At 44.3% G+C, this 17,293-nt stretch overlaps 1 protein-coding gene across 7 annotated transcripts in view; it reads right to left on the reverse strand.

The window, feature by feature from the left end:
* Positions 1 to 17,293, reverse strand: part of KIF25 (kinesin family member 25) — a 90,485-nt gene that overhangs the window by 16,166 nt on the left and 57,026 nt on the right. For 6 of the 7 annotated variants that reach the window (XM_050949091.1, XM_050949090.1, XM_050949089.1 and 3 more), the window contains 3 exons: positions 7,781 to 7,855; positions 2,354 to 2,503; positions 915 to 1,091 (listed from right to left, as the gene is read on the reverse strand). In XM_050949091.1, coding sequence (XP_050805048.1) covers positions 915 to 1,091; positions 2,354 to 2,503; positions 7,781 to 7,855 — 402 coding nt within the window. The remainder of the gene's footprint in view (positions 1 to 914; positions 1,092 to 2,353; positions 2,504 to 7,780; positions 7,856 to 17,293) is intronic. The other variant, XM_050949087.1, reaches the window with a different exon arrangement.

A 17,293-nucleotide genomic window follows, 5' to 3' on the forward strand; every position in this document is an offset into this window, starting at 1 on the left:
ATAGAAAACAGAAATTAGAAAGGATGGCTTAGCAATCTACACCTTTGGATTGAACGACCTAGCCTCTCTGGGACCACAGGTTTAAATTCCAGCAGCGTCAACACCACGTTAATCTTTCTAAATGAGATAAGCAGAGTGCTAAAATATGTACTATGGGTAAGTATTTTGGGTGACCACTTATAAAATGAAATCCTCTCTCTTCTGTGTGGATATTAAGGACTTACGACATTTTTCTTAAGAGTAGGGTTTGCTCTGGTGTGTTTGAACGTAATTCTCTTCCTGGCCCTTATGGAAAAGTCTCACAGACTTTAACAGGAATTAAACCAACAGGGTTCTATAGAAGTTACTCCAAAATCCCACAAAATATAATATAGAGGGCTATTCTTTCTTTAAGTATTTTTAATTATCCTATTTCATAAAATTCTACACAATGGTCTAAAAAAATCCACAAAAAGGTTATCATTTTCTATAAAGTTCTATCAGACTTTTTCACATTGTTCCCATTTTTCACAATGTGCTAAGAACTGCTTTGCACTTGACTGCCATCCCTGCCATACAGCTGACTGCATTTCAAGGCTGCTGTACATAGGGTGTATACAACTGTTATAACACATCTTGGGAGGGAAAGTGGTGTATAAATATAAACCAATATTAATTTTATTATTATTATTACTGCAGAATATTCAAATTGAGACTGAAAGCCAAGTGTGACGTAATTAATTGAATTCTTAGTGAAATATTAACAGTAAATGGAATCATCCAGGGCTTTTATATGTACCGGGGAAGGAATGTATGCTTAGAAATACTCATCAGTGCTAACAATTATGTCTCCATGCCTTGTAGCTGACACATATTATAACAACACTGGATCATGATATTGCAATAATGGTTTACTTATTGTGCTGTGTACTCACTCATAGGTAAGCAATGGCACATCGCTCTTGCCTTCCTTGGTTGTGACAACGTCACGTTTAACGCCAAATACTCTTCCACAGCTGTCTTTGGCCAGAAGATCAAAAATTTCATTATTATATACTTCTACAACAGAAACCTCAACCCAATGACTTCCTGGTGGCTTTTCTGAAATAATCCTGAAAAGAATTACAGAAAAGAAAATGAAACAAAGCTAAAATGGCTGAAATCAAATCCTAAGTAAACCATCCTTAAGAAAGAGTTGCATCAGAGCTGATTATAGTCCGATGAAAGTACTTATCAAACAACCACAATCATGAGAGTATGTTGCTTTCCACGTTAATGTAAAGGTTGAAGAACAAGAATGCATGCACTTAAATTATAGAGTAAATATGTCACAGGGAGAAAATTACCTTGTTTTGGTTGCATTTCAACCCTATACTATTTGTTCCTGGACTGTGGGCGATTCTAATGTCTTGTTACTATTGTGACACCAATAACTCTTGGGATATGCCAAAGGATTTAAAACTCTCCAATTCCTAAGACCTAAAGAGCAGCATCTGTGTGGGAAGTATAGGGTTGTGAAAGCCCACTGTTGTTGCCACAGGGCTTTGCTGCTTTTACAGATCCAGACTAACACGGCTACCCCTCTGATACTTGACACTACTGTTGAGAGTATGGGGGAAAATGCACAAGACATTGGGGCTAAAATAAATCCAGAGAATTTATAAATTAAGCCCTTGTCTATACAGGACAATTTTCCCAGTTAAACACTCTAATATAAAAGTGGCCTTTTTTTGGTGTAGTTTAGTTTAAACCCCTTCCTAAGCAATATAAGCTAAATCAAGAAAATAGCACTTGTGTATAAGAATATGTGCGTTCACACAGGGAACTATATCAGTATAACTATATTGGGTTTAATTCACACCTTCGGTTATACTAAAGTAAGTTATCCCATGTAGATAAGGCCTAAGTAGAAAATAAATATCCATGATCAAATGTTGTTCAAGTTCCAGAAAAATATCTCACTCTCCTCCTTTATTTTAATGACTCCAATATGCAAACCAATAAGTTACCTTGTAAAATGTTAGAGGGGGGTTAAGAAAGAGTGTAGAATGAAAATTTAGACTCAAACTTAACTATGGATTTGCCACCAAAGCCACTATAATTAACTGTTAATCATCTTGAAAAGTTAAATCTGAACAGCAAGAATATCATGTGCTGAAGAACAGCTCTGTGTAAGATCAAAAGCTTGTCTTTTTTACCAACCAAAATTGGTCCAATAAAAGATATTATCTCACTGACTTTGTCTCTCTAATATCCTGGGACAAACACAGCTACAACAATACTGCAAACAATGTGCATTTTTTCCCTTTTGCATACAACTGCAATGTAAAAACTGGCACTCAAACGTTATTCTCATTCCCATGGTCAGCAATACCTGAAGACTTCTTCTGTGGCTTTAGGAATAATTCCCAGCTCTGGTTCATCTTCTATTGAAAGAGTGACATCATCCTCAGATTGCGGTCCCAACATTGTGTACGTCTTCCCACTCCCTGTTTGTCCATAAGCCATAATACACACATTGTATCTGAAAATCAAAAGGGCCTTGTTTTCTTATGCCAAATTAACAAATTTATTTGGTATTTAAATGGCTAAACCAAGAAGTATTTGGAAAAATATCATTGCTTATTTTAAAATATTTAATTTTAAAATATAATATAATATAATATAATAGTAATAATAAAAATACATATTTCCATGTGGCCTTTTTGTAGATCTGAAAACTTTTTGCTAAAGTAAATTAAGTAACCCTCACAATATCCCTGAGGTGGATTTTTTTTTTTTAAACAGATGGGAAAACTAAGCCATAAAATTAACAGCTGGATACATACAAATTTGCAACAAACTACCCAAAGGTACAAACTAATACTAAATGCAATTCTGTTTGTGGACCTTTATTTCAGAATAAAAGTGGCTAAAGTTGATTTAGTTAAAATAGTCCATTTGTTACATACCTTGCCTCACACCACTTTTTTTTTCTTCTCCAAAACAAGAGTATCCACATACAGATTTGGACTGAAATAACAAAACTGATTTTAATTCACACCTTTTGTATTTCAATGCACATTTATGCGTAGACCAGCTATAAGTGAGTAGGCCACAGAATCATAGCACTGGAAGGGACCTCAGTTGGCCATCTAGCCCAGTCCCCTGCACTCAAGGCAGGACTAAGTAATACCTAGGTAGTAATTTAGTATTACCATGTCAACAGAGCAAGTCAGTGGAAAGCCAGGAATGGAAAGCCAGGGGTCCCAACTCGCTTCACTTCAGTCCACAGATAAATGATCCAAAGCTTGCTACCCGCTGTCTTGCACCATGTGTAGTCATTTATACCCACACAAAGTGAGTGCAAAATGGCAGTTAACATGCTTCATTAATTTTAGTTTTGTTAGTAGTAAAAACTAGGGCCCTGTCTCACTGCTAATAAAGGTGTGTTTCCTCAGAGTAACTAACATTCATGAGCTAACCAGAGCTGAAAACACAGCAGAGACAAGGTACTGTACTTTGTTTTACCCAGAGATAAACTATGTAACATTAATCACAGGCTGGGTATTGTGCTGACCTTGCCTAATTTACCTCACAGTAAAACTGAAGTGCCTTGTCTCCACTGTGCCTGGGGATAGTTCATTAGTTGCATAGAGATAAAAACAGTGAAGACAAGGCCTAGGTCTGACAGGCAGAGTGTGAGGAAGCTTGCATTCCAACTAGGTGATAACCAAGGGCAGCTCCAGGCACCAGCATGCCAAGCGCATGCCTGGGGCGGCAAGCCACGGGGGGCGCTCTGCCGGTCGCCACAAGGACGGCAGGCAGGTTGCCTTCAATGGCATGCCTGAAGAGGGTCCGCTGGTCCCGCGGCTTCGGCGGATCTCCCGCAGGCGTGCCGCCGAATCCGTGGGACCGGGGACCTCCCGCAGGCAAGCCGCCAAAGGCAGCCTGCCTGCTGTGCTAGGCGTCAAAATACCTAGAGCCGCCCCTGGTGATAACTGAATCGTGAAGAGGATTAAAAAACTTAGCTCTGTGAACCTGGCATCTTTGTCCTGTTTTTAACATGCTGTTTCAGGCATGTGCAGGCAACAGAAAAGACGTGCTTTGCTGAGCTCCACTGACTCAGCTGTTATTTTTTTAATTTGTTTATCTTTTCAGATCACAAAACTTTACATACTGTCCTGACAGACACTGTAGAGAGTTATGTTCTCAGCTTACAAGTGACCTTGCTGTACCTAAGAAAGTTTTTTAGAGTGGGTTTGGTAGGATGAACACTGATAGCATTGTAGCTGACATGGGGAGGGAGCAGATCCTCACAGCAGTAAACAGTCATAGATCTGAGTCAATGGAGCTATGACAATTTACCCCTGCTGAGGATCAGCCCCAGATGGGGAGCAAGTCTGCAAGATTGGAAGACAATAATAACTAGAAATCTGGACTTTAGACTTGATGGGCTAAATAACTCAGACTACAACGGAAAACAATGTAGAGTACATAACAAAAGTGGAAGGATTGGAAACTCAGGCTGCAAATCTTGACGATGGGATTTCAAAAAACATTCATCGTTGGCCTAACTCTGTCTCTGAAGTCAATGGCAAAACTCTCACTAATTTGAGACAAGTCAATACATTTTTGAAAATTCCACCCTGAAAGTGCACTGTCTGATCAAGATATAGGTTCTACAGGCCTGGTGACTGAACATAGAGTTTTAAAAATAAAATGGGACATGCTTGTAAACAAAATTACAGTCTTTTAGTTTGTAGTTAACTGGGTTTCCCCAGGAAACAGAGGATGGAAGTCTGAAAGGTTTTGTTTGTTTGGTTGGTTTGGTTTTTTCAAGTATGGATATATAAAAGTTGCTAATTCCACATATTCCTGCTACTTCAGCTTCCCTCTTAGTTACTAGCCATTTACCCTTAAGAAATTCAGCATCATTGGCTAATGCCAGAACAATTCTAATACTTGTACAGATAATGGGATTAAATATAAGTGTTTGAAGACAAGTATATTTGCATAACCTTGAGTATCAAGGATCTTGATTTGGGGTATAATCCAATTATATGCCCTCTCTGGTAAAGCCAAAAAGAGCTTCATTGAGGTAAAAGAGAGTTGGGACTCGTCATGGTGGTATTAAATCCAGACAGGTTAGCTCTAGAACGAATTGTTTGGTGTCTCAACAGAAGAAATAGAAGCAACTGACAGAATTAACACAGATTGAGTTTTATCTAGTTTACTTTGCTTATTTTTTAGTTACACCAGGGTGGCTTTAAATGAACTATACCATTTTTATCCCCAAATTACTAATCTGCAAAAATTTTTGGTAAATCCTTATTTCTGTGTTTGAACTTTTTCTTCCACATTTGCTCACATAGTTATATCGTTCTTAAAAAGACTTTACTTTTAAACTAAAATACCAACTATTAAGTTTAATAGCACTCAGCATCTAAAAAACCTCAAATGTTCACTCTGATAGAGTTAGGACCAGAGGGGAACACAATCCAGGAAATCAAAGTAAGAGGAATTTCCTTTTTCTTTAAAAAATGAGCACAATTTACTCTTAAATCTTGTGAGAGAAGGTGATGTTATTTTAATCCCCTGCTGAGCTTGTATTGGGAACTCTAAACTTTGAAGTCTGTTTTTTTTTTCTGTTTTGTAAAGGAACAATCTTTTCTTCCTGAATGCTTACACTGAAAAATAATACAATGTAATTTTAAAAAGATGTTTAAACCCCACCACAAACTCCATTTTTTATAAGTGGATGTTTTGGAGCTCAGACTAGAAGCAGCCAGAAGGGGCAGATAACTTTAAGGATCAACATAATTATGTCTGTTTCACATTTATAATAGGAAGGCTGTTCAGAAACATGACTGATGCAGGAGCCTTTCCTTTTCTGATAGTCTGCTGTTTAAATGGTGCATCCTGAAAAAAAGACAGACCTTTAAGTTTTCAATAACAGAACATTTCCTAAATGAATATGAAGTTTCAGGACAGAGATTTTAGAACGGAGCATACTAATAGGTGGAAGCTTCTCTCAATATACACATGTAACCTGCACTGGGGTTAATTGAAAGTAATGCACATAGATAGATAAGTAGGTTGGGACCTAGGGCACAATCCTGAGCTGAGACAAGCTCATGCTCTCTGCAGCTGGAAGAGTGGGGAGAGACAACAGTAACTCTAAGCCATCTCTAGATCTATTCCTGATCATGTGGTGTTCCCAGGTGAAAGTTATGGTTACTTTACCTTGTAGTGGCTAGAGCAGTCCCTTAAGGGCCATTTGGATCAGCAGAACTCATCACATTCAAGCTCTATCCCCTCAGGTACTCTCTCTTGTCACTATCTCACCCTTCCATACCCCCTGCGCTGTGTGAGTATGTGGGGTGCCTAAGACTTCTACACACTTGGGGAATCCTCAGCAGTCTCATCAGAGCAGCCTTAAGGTCACTTTGAGCTGCTAGGGCAGTTTAAGGGGCAGGGTACTTGTAGCCTTGGTCTGTGCAATCCCAGGTTTAAGGGATAAGCATGCATTTCCTAAGGGTTGTCAGTATTCAAAAAAAGAAGAAAAAAAAAAAAGTTCCATGCATAGATGCTAACTTTTACTTTTCCCTAGGGTGCTCCACCCCAAGGCCTCGACCCTTCCCCCAAAGTCCCGTCTTCGCTCTGCCTCTTCCCACCCCTGCTCTTCCCCTCCTCTGAGACCCAACCCTCACTCCGCCCCCTTCCCCCGCCTCTTCCTGCCCCATCTGCACCTGCTCCCTGAGGCCACTGCCCACTCACTGGTCTCCACCTTCCTCCAAATGCTTCCCCAAGCCACTAAACAGCTGTTTGGCAGCACCACCGACCACCTGTTTGGTGGAGCTGCCTATCAGCTGTGGCTGGTGGATGTTCAGCACCCGCTATTTTTTTTTCCATGAGTGCTTCAGCCCCAAAGCACATATGGAGTCAGTGCTTATGATTCCATGGTCATGTGGCTACCCACATGATTCATATGACAACCCACATGATTCATATGACATCGTAGAGACAATGTCACGAAGGAAATCTGAATCAGATGGAAAAAGAACATCCACAGTTCAGTTGGATCAGGCAAGGAAGAGAAAGAAAAAGAGAGGAAAGGAAGTAATTAATGGATTTCTGTTTCATTCCCACTGTTTACAATTACAACCACTTCAAGGCCTTTTTTCCAGAGGACTGTAAATTAGCCTTAATGGTTTTGCTGGCCAGAAGTAATTAAAATGTATATCAATATTTATTTCTGGTAGTGTAGTTTCCAAAACTGTTTTTAACTCCAGGGAATCTATTTGATGCTGTCTCAAAGTCTACAACTGAGGATCATTAATTCTTAAGATCCTCAAATGCTATTGAAGAAAGGTAGGTCACACTGCCTATTATTTTTTAAAATGTTTCAGAATTTAGCACAGCATAAATTTTTACCATGCAGAAAAAATAAAAACAAATATACTATTAACTTAAAAAAGAAATTACAGTTGTCTGAATTTGTTTTACCTCTGTTTTAAGTGGCACCTATATTTACTATAACTGAAAGAGGCCAGAGAAAAATAATTTTATCTCTTTTTTTTCCAATTTGTCCACTTTGATAAAAATTTCAAAATAGTCACTTCCATTATTTCCTGTGTGAGTGCGAGACTATCCTAATACTGAGTGACTGTCAGATTACAGCATTGAAAATGTGATTGTAAACCCACAAAAACTGGCAAGAGAACTTGGGAAATAACTCTTTAAGTCATTTTTAAAAAACTGAATGGATTTCAAGTTGGTCGTGTCGCTTTACATTGTTTCCTCCTACTTTTCAACTTACCCATCCAGCAGAGATGTAAGCAAAGGGGCCACATCTGCAAACACTGTGTCTTGAGACTCAGCAGCACTGTAAACTCTGAGGGGGAGGAAAATGGAATGATTCACTGAACAAAAATGATCACTGTATTTCCAGTGTAATAACACAGACCAGAAAAATAAAAGTCAGTTGCTGAGTGCCACTAACGCACAACTCAGGGTTTGCTGATGTGTTTCTATGACAACAACAATTACAGATTGTGTTTCAGAATACTTATTTACCTTTGAGACAGAAAGATCAGTAGAGGGAAACTACTCACTGCTGTTCGGAAACTGGCTTTCTGAGCCAGGAAAAGAAGAGGAAAGGAAAAAGAGCTGAGCTACTAGAGCTGCTACTTTGTTCAGGTAGCTGAGGCAGAAAATTTGGAGAGCACTGTAGGGCACAGCCGAGCCCTGCAGATTGTGTAGAGAAGTCTGAGCTGCCTTTGGTATATACTAGAAGAGATGCACACACTAAATGTCTTGGAGCAGGGGAGACACAAAGATCTAAAAAAGTAGTTTGTTTGTTCAGTGTGGTCCAGTGGTTAGAACAGGGGACTGGAAATCAGAATTCCTAGGTTCTACTCCTGTCTTTTGGAGGGGCTGTGGTCTTTATTATGAGGTGATTTTTAAGGGGGGCAGATTCCTGGGGATATGAATTCTTTGCACCCACAGAGCTGCCTCAGGGAGATAGGAACACTGGGAACAGAGTACCTAAAAGGAATTTTAAAAAATAAATAAAGGGTTGTGCATTGGTGACTATCCTTCTGCTAATCCCGCCCAATCACCAGGTCCCAGCAGTCTCCTTAGACTACTCCCAGCTGTACTGACCCACACTTTGTTTTCTCCCAGTTGTCACTTGGCTGGAGACCCTGATTCCTGTGTTATGACATTAAGGAGGCATAGTACTCCCTTCTCTCATTCCCTAGGGCACTGGCTGTTCTCCCAGGGAATGGGGTTACTCAGCATGTGCTCCCTCTCATAGTGTCATAGAGTTTAAGGCCAGAAATGGACCACTTTAGATCAGCTAGTCTGACTTCATGCATTGCATAGGCCACCAACACCGCCAAGCACCCACACACTAAAGCCAACAACCAAAATGACACCAAAGTATTACAGCCCACAGGGAACTACTAGACTATTATGTGCCACAGGAAAAGAATAAAAGGGACCGAGGTGCAACAGTGCTCGAGGGCCCCATAATGGCAGGAAATGATTAAGTAAAATATACCCAGATAATCCTGGCAAGTGACCCACACCCATATGTTGCAGAGGAAGGCCAAAAAAACCAAAAGTCACTGCCAAGCTGACCTGTGGGAAAATTCCTTTCCAACTCCACATATGGCAATATGGCAATCAGATAGACCCTGAGGATGTGAGCAAGTACCAGCCAGCCAAGCACTTGAGAGAAAACACCTCTGAGCACTAGCCGAACCCTGCCTATGTTCCATCTCCAGCCGTGGCCATCTCTGATGCTTCAGAGATAAAAAACCCTCTCAGAATACATTGAGGCAAAAATCCCTTCTTGACCCCTGCAGGTGGCTGGCTGAAACCCTGAAGCATGAGTTTATGGAGGCATGGTACATATGTGAAGGGTAGCACCACAAACATTTCACCTTTTCATTATTAAATATCTATTGGTATAGCTCCCTGCATCACAGCATCTCATCATCTCACAAACATCATTGAATTTATCCTCATAACACCTGTGTGAGGCAGGGCAGTGCTTTAATTCAATTTTCCAGATGGGGAACTGAGGCACAGAGAGACACTGTGATTTGCCCAAGCAGAGGCGATGTGTAGGGAGAGCATGTGGGATCAAGTTGTTGTTGCAGGGTATGAAGGAGACAGACCACAGTGCCCTCCCCCAGATTGGCTCTGTCCTTCTCTCCCTGCACCTCATACACGTCCCCCCCCCGCCCCCCGGCACATTTGGCTGCTCTCCCTGGTAGCCAGGAGGGTAGTGCGATGGAGCTGCTTGTTTCTGCCTAAGAGAGTCTGGCTGGGAAGCAGCGGCAGCCTGCTCCCTGCCTGGGACTGGCTGCAGGAGTGAGGAACCAAGTAAGCCAGAAACATGCTGGAGGGGAGAGGGGGCTCTGGCTCGCTCGGCCCCTGTCCCTGGCAGCTGGGGCAGCAGCAGGCTGCCCCCCGCCCAGGCCCTGCTGTCAGGGACAGGGGCCAAGCGAACCAGTGCCCCTCTTCCCCCATGGCATACACAGGCCCTGTCCCCGGCAGCCGAGCCTGGGCAGGTAACATGGGGTGGGGAGAGCACGGTGGCTCTGGGCTGGGTGCAGAACGGGGGGGTTTCCAGGGGAGAGAAAACATTTGGGGTGGCCACATGTCCTCCCCTTTAGATTGTGCCCCAGCATGGGGAGGCAGGAATCGTCTATGTGCCCAAGGCTACACAGGAAGACTGGAAGAGCAGAGAATTGAATCCAATATTCCTAAGTTTCAGTTCAGTGCCTCAACCGCAAGACCATCCTTCTGATAAGCATTTTTCACTGCACAGAAACAGATGTTTTTCTTTTATGTTTAGAGTTGTGTGTTGCTTTTAAAAATAAGTTTTTGAGGGATATAATCATTAAATTGAATGAGTTCTTCCACTCCTTAGCAAGTGGCAATGATAACATAACTCTTGGAGCAAAACAATGATAATACTTTAACCAACTGTACACATTTTTCAAACTCAAGTAAAGACCCCAGCTAGTTTATATAGGGTACTTCTTAATCTACCCCTACCACCTACCCCTTCAAAAACAAAGTACAAAGAGCTCAGAATCCATACCTGAAAATAACAAATCAGAACCTCCTCCATTTCATGATAATAAAACAGGACATTGACTCATTCATCTCTTCTCTTAGCATCATGACTAAGTAACTCCCTATACATTACCACTTGAAACAAGTACAGTATTGTTTATACAAGATGTACAAAGACAATATAAAAATCATTATCCACACTTAAGAATTTGACATATAAATGTAGATACGTCTCTTTGAACAAACTTTATTTTCTGATGCCTCCCTACTTTTCCTTCCCTTCCTGCTCAACCTTATTCTCCAATGAATGATTATCTTTTCAAGATGTTTTGACCCATTAGCTGATTAGAAGCAGGAATTTGGGTAGCAGCAAACAACATAAAATAGTCAATTTGCATGTAATCAAATATTCTGCTGTTTATATATGCTACATTAAAAATATAAATTAATGGATGTCACATTCTGCTCTTAACCATTTACCCGTAAGGTTCTTCAGGTGTATAATTGACCAAGATCCTGCCACTCTAATTCATTACATGTACAAACACAGACTAAAGTGTTTGTGTACGCTACAAATATAACTGTGTATGGTATCAGAGGGGTAGCCGTGTTAGTCTGAATCTGTAAAAGCAGCAAAGAATCCTGTGGCACCTTATAGACTAACAGACGTATTGGAGCATGAGCTTTCGTGAGTGAATACTCACTTGGTTGGATGCATGTAGTGGAAATTTCCAGGGGCAGGCGTATATATATATATATGTGCAAACAAGAAGCATGCTAGAGATAACAAGGTTAGTTCAGTCAGGGAGGATGAGGCCCTCTTCTAGCAGCTGAGGTGTGAAAATTAAGGGAGGAAAAACTGCTTTTGTAGTTAGCTAGCCATTCACAGTCTTTGTTTAATCCTGAGCAGATAGTGTCAAATTTGCAGATGAACTGAAGCTCAGCAGTCTCTCTTTGGAGTCTGGTCCTGAAGTTTTTTTGCTGCAGGATGGCTACCTTTAAATCTGCTATTGTGGGTCCAGGCAGATTGAAGTGTTCACCTACAGGGTTTTTGTATATTGCCATTCCTAATATCTGATTTATGTTTATTCATCCTTTTCTGTAGGGACTGTGCAGTTTGGCCGATGTACATAGCAGAGGGGCAATGCTGGCATATATTACATTGGTGGATATGCAGGTGAATGAACTGGTGATGGTGTGGCTGATCTGGTTAGGTCTTGTGATGGTGTCGCTGGTGTAGATATGTGGACAGAGTTGGAACTGAGGTTTGTTGCATGGATTGGTTCCTGAGTTAGAGTTACTATGGTGCAGTGTGCAGTTACTGGTGTCAGGGGACCCAGTGACTCAGGAACATAAAAACCGCCATGCTCACTCAGATCCGAGTTCCATCTAGCCAAGTATCCAGCACCAGATATTTCCAAGGAAGGTGCAAGAAATGCTGCAGTCAGCAGCTGTGGGATAATCTGTCTTCCATGAAGGTCTCATCCTAATCCTTAATAATCAGAGATTGTTTTAGCCCCTGAAATATGAGGGCTTATAGCCTTTCCAATTTTTTTGTTAGCATTAACTATTATAACTCCAGGTGTTCTTGCTACCCATAAAAACATCCAGTCTCCCTTTGAATCTTGCTGAATTCTTGACCCAGATAGCATCCTGTGGCAATGAGTTTCACAGTCTAATTACATGTGTTAAAAAGTATTTCCTGTTTAATCACTGAATAGGCACTTGTCTGGCTTGATGGACAAATTGTGCTTGTCTTGCCATTCCACTGACATGTTTTAAAAAAACAGAGATACCTACAAATATGCAGATATGGTAAAGTACTTATATTGAGAAAACAGTTACTGAATAACAAAACTACCTCCTGGTTATGTATGCATGCGCATACATACATTGCTGCATGCTTTTCGAGTCAGATCTTCAAGGTCAATCTGGCTGAACAAAAACATCCCCAAACTGCTTTTTCTCTGTTTCATTATTCACCCACACCATTTGAAATATTCAGTAGCACCAAATCCCCGATCTTAAGGCAACGAGGTTCCATCTCAATTTGTCTTGAACTGATTTGATATTTCTCACTAAAGCATGTCAAAGCATCTCTCAAGAGATCCTCTGAGGACTGTTACGAAGGATTAACTGGGAAGGTGTTTATATGGGAAGTGAATACTCAAATTGCCCTATATTGGTGCTGATGAGTTTTTCAATCTGTTGACAGCAGATAGAACACAACTTGACTGACTCTCTGTTAGCAGATAGAAAAGACGGTTACTCACCTTTGTAATTGTTGTTCTTCGAGATGTGTTGCTCATAGCCATTCCAGTTAGGTGTGCGCGCACCTCGTGCATGTTCGTCGGAAGACTTTTACCCTAGCAACACTCGGTGGGCTGGCAGGGCACCCCCTGGAGTGGCGCCGCTATGGCGCTTGATATATACCCCTGCCGGCCCATCCGTCCCTCAGTTCCTTGTTGCCGGCTACTCCAACAGCGGGGAAGGAGGGCGGGTTTGGAATGGATATGAGCAACACATCTCGAAGAACAACAGTTACAAAGGTGAGTAACCGTCTTTTCTTCTTCGAGTGCTTGCTCATATGCATTCCAATTAGGTGATTCCCAAGCCTTACCTAGGAGGAGGGGTCAGAGCGAGACGTTGTGGAATGTAAGACCGCTGAGCTGAAGGTGGCATCGTCTCTGGATTGCTGGACCAATGCATAGTGCAATGCAAAGGTGTGAATGAAAGACCAGGTAGCCGCGCGGCATATTTCCTGGATGGGAACATGTGCCAAGAAAGCGGCAGATGAGACTTGAGCCCGGGTAGAGTGGGCGGTGAGATGGCTGGTTGGAACGTGAGCCAAGTCATAGTATGCCCGAATACAGGATGTCACCCAAGATGAAATTCGTTGGGAAGAGACTGACATGCCCTTCATGCGCTCTGCGACCGCTACAAATAGCTGAGGTGAACGTCGGAAGGGTTTGGTCCCCTCGATGTAAAAGGCGAGAGCCCTGCGGACATCCAGAGTATGCAGCTGTTGTTCACGGCGCAATGAATGTGGCTTCGGAAAAAAGACTGGCAGAAAGAAGTCCTGATTAACATGGAAGGCAGGGACCACCTTAGGGAGGAATGCCGGGTGCGGTCGCAGATGTACCTTGTCCTTGTGGAACACCGTATAAGGGGGATCCACAGTCAATGCTCGAAGTTCCAAGACTCGCCTAGCCGAGGTGATAGAGACGAGGAATGCTGTCTTCCAGGACAGGTACAGCAGTGAGCATGTAGCTAAAGGCTCAAAAGGGGGGACCCATGAGCCTGGTTAATACGAGGTTTAGATCCCCGGTAGGGGTTGGGCGTTTGACCTGAGGGTAGAGTCTCTCCAAGCCTTTGAGGAATCTGGAAACCATGGGGTGAGAAAAAATGGAACTGCCAGTTTCCCCAGGATAGAAGGTGGAAATAGCTGCAAGATGCACTCGTATAGAAGAGATCGCCAGGCCCTGCTCTTTGAGGGACCATAAATAGTCCAAGACAATGGGGACTGATACAGTTTGTGGAGTAAGGTCATGCTGGGTGCACCAGTGAGAAAAGCGCTTCCATTTAGTGAGGTACGTTGTTCTCATGGAAGGCTTTCTGCTTCCCAGCAGCACCTGCTGCACGGAGGTGGAACAACGCAACTCCGATTGGCTCAACCAGACAGCAGCCATGCTGTCAGATGAAGGGACTGCAGGTCCAGGTGGTGAAGCCTGCCGAAGTCCTGTGTGATGAGATCCGGACAGAGTGGCAGGGGAATCGGATCTGTCAGAGAAAAGTCGAGCAGCAGGGTTTACCAGTGCTGCCTCGGCCAAGCCGGAGCGATCAGAATTAGGTGGGCTTTGTCCCTGCGGAGCTTGAGTAAAACTTGGTGGACGACAGGGAATGGTGGGAAGGCATAAAAGAGGTGACCTTTCCATGGAATTAGGAACGCGTCCGAGAGGGAGCCCGGGGAGCGACCTTGTAGGGAGCAGAACAACTGGCATTTCCTGTTCACTTTGGAGACAAAAAGGTCTATGTGGGGAAAGCCCCACCTCCGGAAAACCGAATGGAGAATGTCCGGACGGATGGACCACTCGTGTGACAGGAAGGATCTGCTCAGTTGATCTGCAAGAGTGTTCCGCACTCCTGGGAGAAAGGAGGCTACTAGATCTATGGACTGGGCTATGCAGAAGTCCCACAGTTGGATCGCTTCCTGACACAGGGGGGAGGACCGTGTCCCTCTCTGCTTGTTTATGTAATACATAGCCGTTGTGTTGTCCGTGAACACTGCAACACAATGGCCCTGCAGATGGCGTTGGAACACTCGGCACGTCAGCCAGACCGCTCTCAGACATTGATGTGTAACGTCAACTCCCGGGACGGCCAGAGGCCTTGAGTGCGAAGGTCCCCTAGGTGAGCACCCCATCCCAGGGACGACGCGTCCGTTGTTAGGGACGTGGAGGGCTGGGGTGGATGGAACAGCAGACCTGCACACACCAGGGATGACGTTCGCCATCAGTCAAGGGAACCCAGAACCCTCAGCGGAACTGTGAGTATAATGTCTATGGCGTCTCTGCCCAGACGATAGGCTGAGGCGAGCCAGATTTGTAGAGGACGCATTCGCAGTCTGGCGTGCTTTGTGGTGAATGTGCATGCAGCCATGTGACCGAGGAGGCCAAGGCAAGTGCGAGCAGAGGTTGTTGGAAAGCTCTGAAGTCTTTGTACAAGGGAGACTATAGCCTGAAAACGATGTGGGGGTAAACTGGCCGTCGCAAGGCTGGAGTCCAGCATGGCCCTGATAAACTCTATCCTCTGCGTAGGCACCAGAGTGGACTTCTCCAAATAGATTATCAGGCCTAGACGCATGAACAGGTCCCTGATGATGGTCACATGGCTGATGACTTGTGCCTCGGAGGCCCCTCGAATAAGCCAGTCGTCGAGGTATGGGAAGACATGTATTTGACGACGACGGAGGGAAGCTGCGACGACCGCCATACACTTCGTGAAGACCCGAGGGGCCGAGGAGAGGCCAAAGTGAAGGACCGTAAACTGATAGTGTTGATGATTCACCAAAAAGCGCAGATACCGTCTGTGCAGGGGGTAAATTGCAATGTGGAAATATGCGTCCTTCATGTCGAAAGCGGCGTACCAATCTCCGGGATCCAGGGAAGGAATGATGGTTCCCAGGGATACCATGCGGAACTTGAACTTTTTGATGAATTTGTTCAGTCCTCGCAGGTCTAGGATAGGCCGGAGGCCCCCTTTTGCCTTGGAGATTAGGAAATATCGAGAATAAAACCCCTTGCCCCTTAATTTCTCCAGTACCTCCTCTATAGCTCTGATTGAAAGGAGCCTCCGGACGTCCTGGAGGAGGAGTTGCTCGTGAGAGGGGTCCCTGAAGAGGGACGAGGAGGGGGGGGTGGGAGGAAGGGGGAGAAACAAACTGAAGATGGTATCCAAGCTCCACCGTGCATAGGATCCAACGATCTGAAGTTAATTGGGACCACGCAGGGAGGAACGGGGAAAGGTGGTTGTAGAACTGAAAGGGATCCTGGGAGGCAATTGGTACTCTGCTCTCGGGTGCACTCTCAAAAGTTTGATTTGGGTCCTGCTGTTGGTTTGGTGGGACCGGAACTGTTACCCCCTTGAGGTCCAGACTGACGTCTGCGGTTGGTACGACCTCGTCTTCTGGCAAAGTCTTGCCTTGGCTTAGGTGGGGGGTAAGGGCACTGAGGCTGGGAGCGGAATGACCGTCTTTGAGTCTGAGGCGTATGCATTCCCAGCGAATGCATAATTACGTGGTTGTCCTTTAGACTCTGCAGTCTGGGGTCCGTTTTTTGTGAGAACAAGCCCTGTCCATCAAATGGCAAGTCTTGTATGGTATGTTGAAGTTCAAGTGGCAGGCCGGACACTTGCAACCATGATATACGTCACATGGCTATTCCAGAGGCGACCGTTCTAGCCGCCGAGTCGGCAGCATCTAGCGAGGCCTGTAGGGAGGTCCGCGCAACTCTCTTCCCCTCCTCCAGGAGCGATGTAAATTCCTGGTGGGAGTCCTGCGGGACCAACTCTGTAAACTTCCCTACCGCCTCCCAGGTGTTGTAGTTGTACCTGCTCAGGAGGGCTTGTTGGTTCGCAACCCTGAGTTGGAGGCCTCCCGCGGAATAGATTTTCCATCCCAACAAATCCATTCGCCTGGCCTCCCTAGATTTAGGCACAGGAGCTTGCTGGCTGTGGCACTCCCATTCATTGACGGACTGTACAACCAATGAACAGGGAGGCGGGTGCACAGAGGTACTCATACCCCTTGGAGGGCACCATGTACTTCCGTTCAACCCCTCTGGCTGTGGGTGGGATGGATGCTGGGGATTGCCAGATGGTGTCTGCTCTAGCCTGGATCGAACGGATGAAGGGGAGAGCCACTCTGGTTGGTGTCTCCGCCGACAATATACTTATCACCGGGTCCTCCACCTCTGGAACTTCCTCTACTGGTAAGTTAATATTCTGGGCAACATGCCGCAGAAGGTCCTGGTGTGACCTGAGGGCAATCGGAGGTGGGCCTGATGATGATGTCCCCGCTACTGCCTCATCCGGAGAAGAGGAGGATGATAGCCCAGGGACGAGTGGGTCCTGCACTGACTCGTGATCCTGGGGGACCTCTGGAGCCGTAGGATCGTGCGGTTCCGGTGCGTGGGTACTGGTTTCCTCTGTACCAGCCGGGTCAGGTCTGCTTACAGTGGCC

Source organism: Gopherus flavomarginatus, chromosome 4 (assembly GCF_025201925.1).
Source record: "Gopherus flavomarginatus isolate rGopFla2 chromosome 4, rGopFla2.mat.asm, whole genome shotgun sequence".
In the NCBI taxonomy this organism is placed as follows: domain Eukaryota; kingdom Metazoa; phylum Chordata; order Testudines; family Testudinidae; genus Gopherus; species Gopherus flavomarginatus.